The sequence below is a fragment of the Hydractinia symbiolongicarpus genome, chromosome 9 (genome assembly GCF_029227915.1).
Source record: "Hydractinia symbiolongicarpus strain clone_291-10 chromosome 9, HSymV2.1, whole genome shotgun sequence".
Lineage (NCBI taxonomy): Eukaryota > Metazoa > Cnidaria > Hydrozoa > Anthoathecata > Hydractiniidae > Hydractinia > Hydractinia symbiolongicarpus.
In genome coordinates, this window is record NC_079883.1 from 4,332,529 (window position 1) to 4,346,736 (window position 14,208).

At 32.2% G+C, this 14,208-nt stretch overlaps 1 protein-coding gene across 1 annotated transcript in view; it reads right to left on the reverse strand.

Annotated features, from left to right (window-relative positions):
* Nucleotides 1–10,930, reverse strand: part of LOC130656317 (kinetochore-associated protein 1-like) — a 34,562-nt gene extending 23,632 nt beyond the window's left edge. Inside the window, exons 1-10 of the mRNA XM_057459147.1 lie at nucleotides 10,473–10,930; nucleotides 9,584–9,704; nucleotides 9,452–9,512; nucleotides 6,800–6,854; nucleotides 5,707–5,779; nucleotides 5,524–5,604; nucleotides 4,461–4,495; nucleotides 4,284–4,391; nucleotides 3,787–3,874; nucleotides 20–84 (exon numbers count right to left, since the gene is read on the reverse strand). Of these exons, the coding sequence (XP_057315130.1) occupies nucleotides 20–84; nucleotides 3,787–3,874; nucleotides 4,284–4,391; nucleotides 4,461–4,495; nucleotides 5,524–5,604; nucleotides 5,707–5,779; nucleotides 6,800–6,854; nucleotides 9,452–9,512; nucleotides 9,584–9,704; nucleotides 10,473–10,607 (822 nt within the window). The 5' untranslated portion in view covers nucleotides 10,608–10,930. The remainder of the gene's footprint in view (nucleotides 1–19; nucleotides 85–3,786; nucleotides 3,875–4,283; nucleotides 4,392–4,460; nucleotides 4,496–5,523; nucleotides 5,605–5,706; nucleotides 5,780–6,799; nucleotides 6,855–9,451; nucleotides 9,513–9,583; nucleotides 9,705–10,472) is intronic.
* Nucleotides 10,931–14,208: the final 3,278 nt, after the last annotated feature.

Here is a 14,208-nt window from a genome sequence, read left to right on the forward strand (position 1 = left end):
TCTATAATAGGATACTTACAGAAGTGTCAAGTGCGACAATATATTGACCATCTGGTGTTTCTAATATTTTTTGAAAACCAACATCTGTAATAAAAAAAACATACTTACTTTCTGGAATTTTTCTATGCCAAAAAGTAGGTTACATTTTTACATTTGGTGTTTAATGGACAGCAAATTTTACAGCGTGGTTATAAAATTTCAACAAAAGAAGCACTTCTTTCAGGTAAGAAAAGACATTACTTTTCATATTAATTTTAACATTGCAGATTCGTGCTACAAAATAAAGCAACAACACGTCTCACCAGGAATGGCAGGTGATCACATGGACAAACCCACATACCCATTTGGTACCTATACCATTTTGTGTTTGTGCACACAAAAAAGTTATAATGCCACATGTGTGCAATATTAGTTTTTTAAATGACATATTTTCTAAATAATCCTAGCATGTTTTTTTTGTTTAGAGTCGTGCATACAACAAAATATTTTTGAAAATTGTGGAAAAAATATTTCGCTAAGTATCACAAACAATATCGTAAACAATAGATATGTAATATTTACATTTATTTTTTATGTTTATTTATTCTCTTGTGTTTCATCAAACAATTAACAGGGACAGCCAACAATGTAAAATCTTTTATAATAATACAGAGCTTCTGTCTGTCTGTCTGTGACTTTTGCAAAGTGGATTATGTTCTTCACAATTTTCTTTGATAAAGTCTCTAAAACATTGCTTATAAAATTGTTCTGTAATTTACCAAACTTTAATGTTAAAATAAAATTGATGTCAAAGGAAAGTATATTGACATTAGTGAAGCCATTACAATGCACTGAAAACTTTGAGGCCAAATAACTTGGAAACGAGGTGGTGACGTCAATGATTTTTCACAGCGTGGATAACTAGGGACTATCTAGGCCCAATTTGGGTTATTTTCCCAAACGTCGGTCCCCAAGTCCGTTTCAAAATGGAACGGGTTGATGATGTCATCAAAAAACCTTGAAACCTTAATATCTCTGCAACCATTTGTCATAAGTACATAATCCTATACATTTTCTTGATCAGCGTTTCAAGATCTATATGATAAAAGAAAAAATTTTTTGGGTTTTGACAAGCCATTGCTGATGTCAGCAAATGTTAAAACTCTGTTATCTCATTAACCGTTCATCAAAAGCACATGATCATAAACATTTTCTTGATCCGCAGTTTAAGCTCAACATAATAGAGGCAACCTGAAAACAAGGTTTTATTTCTGTTTTTTGTGTGGATGGGTTGCTGACTTCATCAAAATTCAAATGACGCTTCTTTCTCATTTTTATCCTGCCTCAGTGGATTTTTCTATGGGCTTTATCGACTAGTAATAAATGTTTACAAGTACACTTATCGAAATAAGAAATTTCACTTTATGCAGAATGCCATTACTTTAAGAGACTCTGTGCTTAACAGCACTTACCTGACCTGTCCACTTTAGCTTATCATCGATAAAAGTACCTAAATACTTGACTGCCTGTTTTTGCTCTATTGCAATGTTCATGATCTTAAGTTTAAGCTGTTGGTTGTCTCTTGTTGCAAGCCTTTAAGTATTAAACTTGTAGTTTCAAAAAAATCAGGGAGGACCATAGTAATAAAGTAAAATTGCGTGAAATATCAGCAAAAAATATTTGACAGTTTCTCCGGGGTCTACTGGAAGTTTATATACAGGCCTTTGTATGTTTGACGGTGTCTACACTAAGCTGGACATGTAAGTATCATTTCAAAATCATGTGTAAAATACAATACACATTAGAATTCTACAATTTATCTAACTGGATTTAGCGATCTTAGTTCATTAAAATTTCTATAAAAGTTGTATTTTTATATAATCCCCAGTTTCACTTCTTGAAGTTACATTAAACTTAAAATATCATCGTAAAAGTTAAACGCCTATTTTACGGTTTAATCCACCCGCTTGATTGTACACGGGGCAATAGCGCCCCCTTCCTTTTATTTTGAATATCACAAAAACACACAAACAAAATAACAATAGGGTTGAGTGATATTTTAAGACATTATATACATTGTATGATTTCTCTAAGGAAGGTAAAATCGAGCAGTTTTCAATCTGAGACAAATATATAAAATCTAGATCAGGTTTCCAACTTGTGACAGCCTTAATTTCCCTTATTTTTTGGTCTAGCAAATTTCTAGCATTTTAATTGGAAGAAATTTTAGCTAAACTTATTTACTAAATTTTTGTCCATTTAAAAAATTAAATTCCACATTTAAAGCAACTTATAAAAAAAGTTAAAGTTCCACTGAAAAGGAATAATCATATTAAAGTAGAGCTTAGTACATTGCTAAAATACATAGCCTAGTAGCAAACTTGATAGTGAGCTCTCTCTCTCTCTTGAAAGATGTGTCAGACACCACTTTTTACAATATATATATTTCACTCATGCATACCCTCTGTGGTGTCGTTTCACTATCGTCATATTGTTAAATCCCCTAAATAGGGAACGTTTTTGTGTGACATAAGTATATGGAAGGCACCCAATCATATTTGTTTAACACAGTAGCTTGGTATTATTGACTGTCTGTTATTTTTGACAGACCAACCCTTTTTACTTTTTTTTCTTTAGCTAACACTAATGTAATGATGATGGCGTAAGCCAAAAAGCTTTTACATTTTATTTTTAATAAAATATATATATTAAAATACATTTACATGGCGAATTTTATTACAACACTAATGTACTTATTGCATGATTATTTGAAGAAACAGCTTTTTATAGTTTTGACTATATGCTATTTTAAAACAAGTTGACAAAAATTGAGGTAAAACTAAGAAAGTATTTGTGCAGGGTCAAACAAAAAACGAATCAGCTGAAATGTCCTAGTTTAACATAAAAAAGTCATTCTTATGAACTAACTATTTTTGTGACTAAGAAAATTAACAGAAAATGTTTTGGAATCAGAAATACAATAGATCGTGTTCAAAAGTATCGTGTTGAATTGCACCTTTGGTTGATAGTGTGCCCTATTGATGGAAAATATTTTATGCAAACATCTCTGAATATTCAATTGGAAATTATTCAATAAAGCCAAAACAATACAATCAAACTAATTTTGTATTTATACTTTTTCTTTTTTCTTAAGATTATTTTAATGTCTTTTTAACATTTAATGAGTTTTCCCTCGTAACCTTTCTTTAAATGGGCGCCTTTTCTTAAAGTCTTAAAATTAAACAAGCACCTTGAACACTCATTTGTGTAAAATAAATTAAAATTAATTTTTAAAATGTCTGCTCTATTTTCTTACTTTTTCACACCAAACTTAAATATGTTTTTCTCGTGACATTGTTAACTCACTCAAAGAATTTTTTTTGATCAAATTATCTACACAGCAAAGTATTATGCAACTTAAAACTTCAGATCACTAAAAAGTAGCGAATAAAGATCAACTTTTCATACACTTTTTAATCACGAAAAAATTGATGAACAAACATTGTATTTGGTATTGTTCTTTTAACTTGTTAACACTTCATTCAACAACTAATAATTTCCATACTGCTACACTAGACTGGTACTGTTCCATATTGCACTAGTCCCAGTAGTAAAAACAGCAACAAAAAAGAGCCCATTTCAAAGTTCCAGTGGCTTAAAAGCCATAGGACAATTATTAAGTATGTCATTAATAAACTTGTGTTACTTGATAGACCCCTATTTAATATAGCAAAAGAAAATTTTTTAAGGTACCCAAAATGATATTAAAACCTCCGAAAAACATATGGTAAGTGAAGATTTTCTTACCAGGTGACAAATGTTGACAAAAATCAGTCACGAAAGCGTCATTGTCATTAGGAATCATCCATTCACTCATACCAAAATCGCCACACCCCTAGTGAGAAAAAGTTCTGAATAAAATATTTTACTAATGTTATTAACTTCATGTTGTAGTTACTTCAGACCTCAAAATTTTATAAAAACTAATGTAGGTCTTTTTTAATTACAAGATAACAAATTAGAATGTGATGAAATTTAGAAATAATATTCGCAAAATGAAGGAATGTGCATTAAAATTTCCCTAATAAGAGAATGAAACACTGGTGGACAAAAACTTAAATTTAGCTAAAATAACTAAAGTGAAATCGATTGGCAAGGAAATGGGATTGACTTTATGCACTTATCTGACCTTTATTAAGGAAAAGACCATTTTTCTCTTTATGAAGAGTCATAAGACTAACACAAAGTTACAGCAAAAGCTACTGCGAAATATGTAGGTCTAAATAAGAAAAAACACTACATACTGCTACAAGGGCAGATTTCTCATCTCCATCTATGAAGAATGATGCACACATAACCACATTGTGACAATCTTTAACATCGAATGTTGACATTTTTATTGCACCTTGAATCTACAAAAGTTGAAAAGGTGAATATCATGCATATTCTAAAGGCTATTTCAAATAATTTCATATTATTACCTGTGTCGCTTTTTCCACATCCCTGTCAGAAATGGCTAAAAATTTAACAGAACGTAAGTGAATAAACGTTGAAAGTGTAATAGCAACTCAAATACTTTCATGCAAGGAATTTAACTATATTTAAGCAACACGAAAGGTTCTTACACACAATGTTTACTATATAATCATTTTTTCAGATATATAATATTCTTAATAGCATGATTCAACTGTAAAAGAAATGCTCAAAGATGTACAAATAAAAAGCTTGATTGTTGTTGATCGCAATAGTATGTACAAAGTTAAGAACAGCGCAGCTCATTGACAATTTTTTTTAAATACTGACACTAAGGCATTGCACAAATTGCTAATATGAGCATTATGATATAGATATGTGTAATAGCAGGAAGGAAGATAAAAATAAACACACTGAATAATAAAAATATTATTATCATATCACAAAGTTTATTCTAAGCTTCAGCTGTCATCGACAGGCAATGCAATTATTTTGGCTATTTATTAGTTTACAGCAATTAAAGTAATTACCCCTTTTTACCTGGATGGAAACATATAAATAATAAAAACTAAGAAATATTTTAGTTAACCACTGGCGAGAAAAATTGGCATACTAATTAAATAAAGAAATGGCGTTATTCTCACAAAAATTTAATTTACCCGTAAGTGATATGAAACTGTTTAATTGATCCAATTGAAACTTGTTGCAAATATTGATCCGATTAACAATATTTGTTTTTGTTGCTTAAATTTCAGGAGTGTTTTTTGCTTGTAAAAGGCAGGTTTAGATGGCAGTTAAATTGACCATTGATTTTTGTATCCTGATAGTCAAATGTCAAATTTCGGTAGACAGTGACCAGCCGATACTTATGACGTTATATAATAACCTTTGGACACTAAAACGGAAATTCTTATATGCTTCTATTTTTGCTCATTATATTTTTTTTAAAAAATACTGGTGTTCTTCTCTGTCTCTAGACATAAGACTAAATACAAGACTTGGAAAATCAAGTAAGTGAGAAACATTATTGCATTAAAATGTCACCCACAGTTAACAGCTGGTAGGACTAACCTTGTTTTAATGCTGTCAAACCTATATCAGTAAACCGAAACACTTGTCCATCAGTACCAATTATTAGAAGTTCACTTAAACCTAAGAAAACAAAGAAGTTAGTTACAATGATCTCTTCTACAAGTAACAAAAACACAATGACCACAGAGAGTAACAAAAACACCTGAAAAAAAAATATCATACCTTCTTTTTCCTCTAAAAATTTGACTGATATAAACCAAGGATTTTTTGTAGACTTGTGTTGTGGGACTAAATGCTAATAAAAGAGAGTTTAATTCAGTTTTTATTTAATTCATATACAGGGCATTCTAATTTTATTGGTCAACATAAGGGAATTGCAAACAAAATGTCTCACAGTGATTCTATTAAGGTGAAGAAGAGGAGGAAAGAGGTGGATGAATGGTAGGGCATTTTGCTCTACCTGAATTGTTAATTTTTATTCCAAAACTAGCAGCGGCTTTTTATCATTTAGCAATAAATTACAAAATATGGAAAAAATATCAATCAAGCAGTATGCCATGTACATTTTTAAAGGTATACTATTTCATATTTTTTAAACTTCATCTTATATATCAGGAAATGGTTTTATTCGCCGAAGTTGCATAATTTTGTGTTCCCATTTTTTAAAAAGTTCAAATGGCTTACACCTCCTGGTTTAAATATTTTTCAGAAATTACACAATTATTCTATTATTTTGTAAGGTACATGGTGCATATGTTGCCTACACATTTTTAGACCCTAAAAACCAAGGGGAATACTTTCAAATTAAACCAAACAATAAGACAACAACAAAATGTTTTTACAGTTCCCGTTTTAATCTACTTCAGTGTTTATCAATTAGAGAATTAATAGGACAGTAATCAGTATTTAAAACACTGTTATCTAAGAGTCCTATGTTATCTATACACAAAAGCCATAACAGCACTTGCTAAGGATCGAGCCACCATCATTATGATTATGAAGCAAACTTTATAATCACAAATTTTTAAATAAAGTTTTTGTGTTTAGATATTCTTTACTCATTTTTTTATGTTTAGATGGATCAGAGCCTTTAAAGTGTTATATAACCTTAAATTATCTCCACAAGATTGTCCTTTTTTTTACTTAAACATTACGTCTATTATTTGAACTAACCCACCAAGAGTTTTTCCTTCATTTTTTCTTTTATGAAAAATCTCTGGCACATTGACAGATCATAATGGGTACAGTAAACATAAAAAGTCAATGAGTTAAAAAATAACCTTTCACTTCGTTAAATTAGCAAATCAAACATTACCTTGGAAAAAAGAACTTGTTGAGAATCTAGGTGTGCCAATGATATGCAACCAGCACTAAAATTTATCACAAAAACATAACACACATTCTACAGTACAGCAAGACTGTGCTTAAGGCCAGCTCTTTATAATGACTACATATTTAAAACGGCCAATTCATAATACACAATACAATTCTCTGATTTTAGTAGTAGCTGAACCTGCCTATACCGACCACCTCTCTAACACAATCAATGCCCACAAAATTTGGCTGCTAGTTGCATCGCAACCTAACGTTCTTAAAAGGTAGGGACGATTTAAACAGTGAACCCCAAACACTGGAGACTGCGAAAGCCTTTAAACATATAAAACAAAATAAGCACTTTTCTGTAGCTACATCTCCCCTATGATAACTTCAAAAATTAAAAATCCAAACATGCAAAAAAACGAGATATAGTAAATATAATCTGTCTCGTTTGATCAATCTTTTACCCGCCATGTGCCATCATGGAAGTTTCGTAATCATGATCACACTTACCACAAGTACTAAATGTATCTGGGCGCCGTTAAATAACAAAGTAAGGCTGTGCATTTTAATAAGCCAATTAAATCGCAAAAATGCTGTCACTAAAGAAAACTTAAAACATATAAAACAGAATAAGTTTTTAAGTTTGTATTATTATTATTATTTGTAAAGTCGTCACAAGGGAATAGGAAAAAATATGCTTCCTTTTCAAATTAAAAAAAAATCTTTTAAGTTTATCCAAGTACCTCAAATAAAAATTGAAAATTCATTCAAAAAATTTAGTTACATTTTAACAAAATTTATACAGAAAAAAATTATAACCCATGTGGGTTTCGTTTTAAAAATTGTTTGAACTTGTAATAGAACATTGGTCGCTTGTGCTTGAAAATAATTATGCGTCTCTGTTCCACCTGTAAGTGCAGTTTTGCAGATTTGCTTCATCCGTGCTCCGTCAGCGTTCACCTCTGCATTAGTTAAGAACCGCATGGCTGGATTTTTTGTGTAAGACCTGGTTACCAATGATGAAGGAGCCAGGCAATAAAGATTCATGTCTACATAGTTCTTTTAACTAAGTCAAGAGTCGGTGAATTAGCTAGGATGGTCAGGTTGGCTATGAATAGTCTTACTCCCGGATTGAAAAAGGACCAAGACTATTCAATAAATCTGAGATCTCAGCAAATGGGAGTGTCCCACGAAGATGGAAATCTATCGGAAGTTTTGTCCGATGAAAGTTGATTCATACATATTTTTTCAATTTTTCACTCAACATAAGAATGCCAAGTATTTAAGGTGTGTACTACACACGCCTAACTTCACCTTATGATGTGTGGTCTGTTGCACTCTCCGTCAAGATTTTGGCGTGTGATGACCCGCACGCCAGCGATTTTACTCCTGTACAAGCCTGTACATGATAAAATTATTTGCGTAAGTTTAGCTGTCCTGTGCAGTCAACTTTATGTTATTGTAAAAAAATATTTGCATATGCCATCAACTTTTTTTAACATAGAAATAAACAACATAATAATTATAACGGATTGTCTGTAAGAGCAATGCTCATAAATTCTGATATACTTTTCTATTTTTTTTATCCATTTTTATCCCAATAATCATACTATGTATCACAAAATGGAGAAAATATAGCTGCATGTTGCTTCGTAATTGTATTTTTTCATTTCAAGTGGCTACCTGTTGCTTAAAATTAGCAAAGATAATAAAAAAATGAAAATGAAAATTATCATCCAAACATTTTATTTTTAACAGCAATTAATAATTAATCTTGGGCCCTAGTTTGTAAAATACATGTTAATTAGTCGTTAGCCCGTGGAAAATCCACGGGTTCGCCCGTCCTTTTTATTCCGCATTGTGTGCTTCTCGCTCCTTGCGCAGCTAACCTACCATTTTGTGTGACAGACAGACAGACAGACAGACAGACAGACAGACAGACAGACAGACAGACAGACGTATACAGGTATTATAATATAGATAACATACACCTGCCATACTGTTTACCAGCAGCAAATCATTTCAATGTGTTTAGTGTGAAAAAGAAGCTGAAGATATAACAATGAAAAAAAGAAATAGTTTTCTCAGGGTATAGTTCAGTTGCCTTCTACAGCAATGCACGGACATATTTTTGCATTTTAACTGCATCATTAAAAACAGTTTGTCACTAATTGTGGTTAAATTAAATCTATGCAGAAAACACTAAAATTTAAATATTTTTTATTTGTGTTGAACTTTAATATAGATGCATTTAACTAATATTGTTGGTGTTATGTAAAGTTAGAACCCTACAAATATGTTGCTAAATGTGTGGAAACATCAATCAATGACGAAAGTAGTGAGTTTGCTGACATGTTTTGTTAAGTTAAAATTTTGCTAATGTGAGTTACAAAACTGCCACAGTATTCTAAAAAGTGCAGAAATTGCAAAACAGTTATTTGCTGATGCTTAAAATGATGAATTACAAAGGCTGCTGTATTCAGTGAAAAGCATATATGTTGTTTCAGGAGTATCAGGATATTATATAAGAGAATTTATTTTCCTTCTCAGAGTTGTATGCTTAAAAAAAGTTCGGATTTGGAAGAAAAAACAGGGTTTAAACCCTTTTATATCAAAGTTTTAAAAAAATTAAAAAAAAAAAACCTACCGATCTGCATAGACAAGAAAGTTACCATCATCGCTCCAACCAACAGCATCGATGCGTGATTCTAAAGAAATAGAGTGAAGGTTAAAGGCTGCAAGTATTTAAATTTATGTGCAGAAATATACTTTACAAAACCTGCTGAAAAGGTACATTGATGTTCAGAACACGATTCATCAAATACAAGTAAGCTTTCCTCAATGACTAAACCCATTCTTTGTGTACAAGCATTTGACAGCAGCCATGGTGTACCTTCACACTAAAATAAAAAGGATTACATTGAGAGTAAGAGATATTTGTTTAGGGGCATTGATGGTAATGCCTTCATTATGGCTATTACGCACCTCTGAAAACTAAGAGAGAGAGTGAAGCAGCTGAGAACAAGTAACATCTGCTGAGGAAACTAGCACTTTGATAAGCTGTTGCGTGAAGGTATGGCAATTTAATCTTGCAGAAATTGGTTTTATAAAGACCAAAAAAAGAAGAACAGTCTTGCAAGTTTAGTCTATTAATGATGGAGGGAAAGCTGAATTTAGTTATTGGACTTTTGGATGACAATGCAATAACTTCAGTGGAAACATCTTAGTGTGCAACTGAAGTATGGTGTCATTCTACTGCAAGGTCCCATTAAAGATGCGATCAATGGTAAAAGAAACGTCTATGCTTGCAGTGACATCCTCCTCCTTTACCACATCTTGAACTTTCCATATGGTAAAACTTTTATAAATGTGTGACCCCAGTTTAAGGGATTAGCTCAGGAAATAGTGAGGAAAGATGTAAAGATAATTAAACTCTTCAAGATTGTTGACATACATTGCCTGGTTACTTACACGAGGTTTTACTACTCCTTCATTTGATTTGTGTTTTATTTAAATTGTCAAGTTTCTTGTTATATATATATTTATGTTAAAACATTTTTAAATATAGAAATTTTGTGATTACCTTTTTTTATTAATAAATCAAAATTGGTGTTGACATTATATACCATGCTTAAATAACAGGCTTACAAAACGTAGCAGGAATATACCTGTTTTTTATTTGCGACACATGCCACTGTATCTACTTGGTACAAGCTTGAACCTGTCTCTTGACGTGGACCAAATCTTGTTGTTTCTTCACCTCCACCAAAACCGCATGTCACCTCTATGTCTTCCCAACTCATTTTTTATAACTAAACAGTAATATTAACAGACAAAGTTTTTAAAGTGTCTTGAATGCTATATGATTTTCATGGTATATTTTACATCCTAAAATTTTTTTATTATTTAATTAAAGCTGGATTAATGAATTGTTTTGTACAGTACTGTGAAAAGATATCGTAACATTGTGTCTTTCTAACAAGCGCATCACAATCGCATCTCGATCACATCACGATAGATACGCAATAGATTTTTTAGCATGTCTTTTTCTTAATAAAATAAATATTATATCGACCTGATAGACTCAATCTATTTTCCGGCATTCACTTGATGGCATAAATTACTTGATGGCAATTATTTAAAATACGAAACTATTCATTTTTTAAAATAAAAAAAATTTTTTAAAAAGATTTCTGCATGAATAAAATGAAACATTTTTCTAACCAAAGTCTATGAAATGAATTAAATATAATTTTCCAGTCAGAGTTCTTTTTATAAAATTGTTTATTGTCATCCTTCAAACCTTAGCAAAAAAAGGAATATTTTTCAATTTCATTGCTTTGCAAAATTAAACTTTGTCTAAAACCTCGGGGCAAAGATAAATATATTGCACCTGGATTTTGTTTGTTGTGCATATTCTAACCACACGTGTGAATCACATGATCTGTAAAAACATGCTGAAATCTAAAGGCGGAGAGAGAGAGAGAGAGATGTGCATATTTTACATGGCTAGCCTTACAAATATCATAGAGGGATATACCCTGTCTTTTATTTTCAGAAGAAGCCATGGCTTAGATGGTGAGTCCTAGATATTTTTTGCTAATGTTGAGTTAGGCATACCCAATAAAAGTATGTGCCAACCCGGGGTCTGCCTTTACTAGACAACACCCTACACATCATCTAACGGCTCACACATTGTATGACATCTTTCCAATTCCATCACATGACTAATTGGGTCTGCGTAGCTTAAAATGAGCATACTCTAGTACTCTTCATCTAGGACATGCCCCCTCATACTGTTTCTCTCTGGATATTTGCGGGGCTGCACATCTTAAAGCCATCACCAAGAGGGAGCCAGTTAAGAACACTATGGAGAATGTGATTAGAGATATCGTTAAGGAGGAGTTGAAAATGCATGTTACAACCAGCACAACTTCAACTAGCACAAAATCAACCTCAACAGAATCAGCTAGAACGGAAAAGAGACTGAGTGGTTTAATTTCAAAAATCAGAGGGGCAAAAACTCTGAAAAAACAAAATAATTCAAAAAACAATAATTGTACCATCAAGACGAAATAATTTCAGATAAAGTGGTCACGCTTGGACCCCTACGTGGATAAATATGAAATGGTGAAAGTACGAAATGGAGGTGGATACAGATTTTTAAAAGTGGAAGAAGAACTTTCCATTACATTTGGGGAACTCAAGACTCAAGCAATAAATATTTTCTTTGATAACAAGGGAATGAACAATTTTTTAGAGCATGAAAGCGAATGTTACAAAGAAAGATGTGGACCAAAGGGTGAAACTTTGTCAGAAGACAGAGATCTTTGGGAATGCGTTGAAACAAAGGGGTTGTTCTTGTCAAAGTGTTATTTTATACTATCAACAAAATCGGTTTGGCTGTCGTACACTGGTCAATAAGGGCAAAGTGAATTAAGTCATTATTGAATTTCTTAAGCAAGAAATGCTTCAAAACCACATTTGATTGCATCTAGTTGGCAAATGTGTTGTATTGAACTCCAAAAGAAGCTTGAGTTTAGCTCTGTGGAAGCTGTAACTAAATTATATGATGATCTTGAGCCTTCACCTAGAAAGGTTATTAACCTTTTTAAAGAAATTTTGCCACTCAGTGATGGAGAAAGAGATGCTTTCAAGTTTCTGAAGAGGTATATCCGTGGTCTATAGATCCTTTTTTGCTGAAAAAATTGGTAAAATTTTTAACTAGCTCGGATGTTTTGGTAGTTGACTTAATTGAGATTGTTTTCATAAAGCCTAAATCATAATTTTCGCAACGTCCAATCGCACATACATGTACGCCCAGTTTGAAATTACCATCAACATATATAAGTTATTGTGAATTAAGAGAATTCAGCAATCTCTTGAATCTCTCAGAGTGGGAGATAGACATAGTGTAACTTTAAAGTCAGCTATTTTAAGGATGTAATGTTTTTGTTATTTATTTTAATTTTATTAAAGTTTTATGTAACAATAAGCTGTGAGGTAGTAGTTGCCTATAATGCTCAGCGAGCATTAAAGTCATAAAATTAAATAGTCACGGTGTTTATATTTTGTTGATTGTTTGATTTTCGTTTGAGTCTTTTGATGTTTTTAGAAATGAGTATATGTCAAAAACATTTATTCCTGGTTCCTGATATAATTTTTTTCATTCAAGACCATTTTTGTTAACATAACACAGTCAACTTTCAAATTAATGGATGTTTTAATTAATAGTAGTACCACGATCATTATTATTCACTGTTAGAAAGCTGACTGTCCCACTTGACTTTTTTTCTTAGTTTTCTTTGTATGTTATAATAAATCTATTATTTCTACCATCCTGAACTCTCATGGGATTTCAGAACAGACACAAACAAAGTGTATTTTATTTGTCTTTATGTAACAATCCTAGTCATCAGTTTTTACAAAAATGTATTCAACAATATTGTTCAATTTTACCAAGTAGATAAGTGTACAATTGCAGGCCTTGTGATGCGTCTTCAGGGGGGGGGGGGATAATCCATCTTGTTGCATGAAACGTTCAGCAAATTCTTTAAAACTGGTTGATACATTATTCAAGCTACCTTCTGTAACACTTGGATAAAACTGATCAATCCCCTCAGGTTCTGTAGGCATTAAGCAGTTATTTACTCCATATAAATGTGGCAACTCGTACAATACATCTGGACGTCCCCTAGGACCGTTATTTCTGCTTTCCGACATTATATGTACATTCCAATTGTTCTTAACATTATTGATATCTTTCCTCAATAACTCCATAAAACAAAATCTGATGCATTCAATTAATGCGGGATCAGAGTTTGTGAACTTCCCAAGGTCAACCAGATCTTGAAAAAAACGTTTCCACCAACCATCTTTATCGCGTTGTAGAGTAGACCAAAATGATTCATTTCTTTTTCTCGGTAGATGAGATGATGCTGAAGGACTTGATTCCAACATCTGCATCATTCAAAGCTCGGAGATAAATATGTATAGGCTCAATCAACGAGTGTTCAGTACCATCATAAGGCTTTATAAATCTTGGTACACCTTTAATTTTTCTCACTGCATCAAGATAAAATTTTGCCACAACTTCCAGTTATTTGTTAGAATGCCCAACCTGGAGCCATATAAGTTTTCACGAAAAACCGCCTATAGCCCCATGAATAGAAAAGCCAAAAGGCTTCGATTTATCATGGCCATCGATATGCCGTGCGTGATTTGGGCCTTGAGATACATATTTTTGACGATGTAATCTTCGTTTTTTGCGAAACTCTACCCCATTCGGGATCTAGGTTCTTAACAATTTTCCTCACATCTTGGTATCAACATATTATTGACTTGGACACCAAGGATGCCCTTATTCTATGATAATGTTGGAACCAATATCATAAAGCTCCTTCA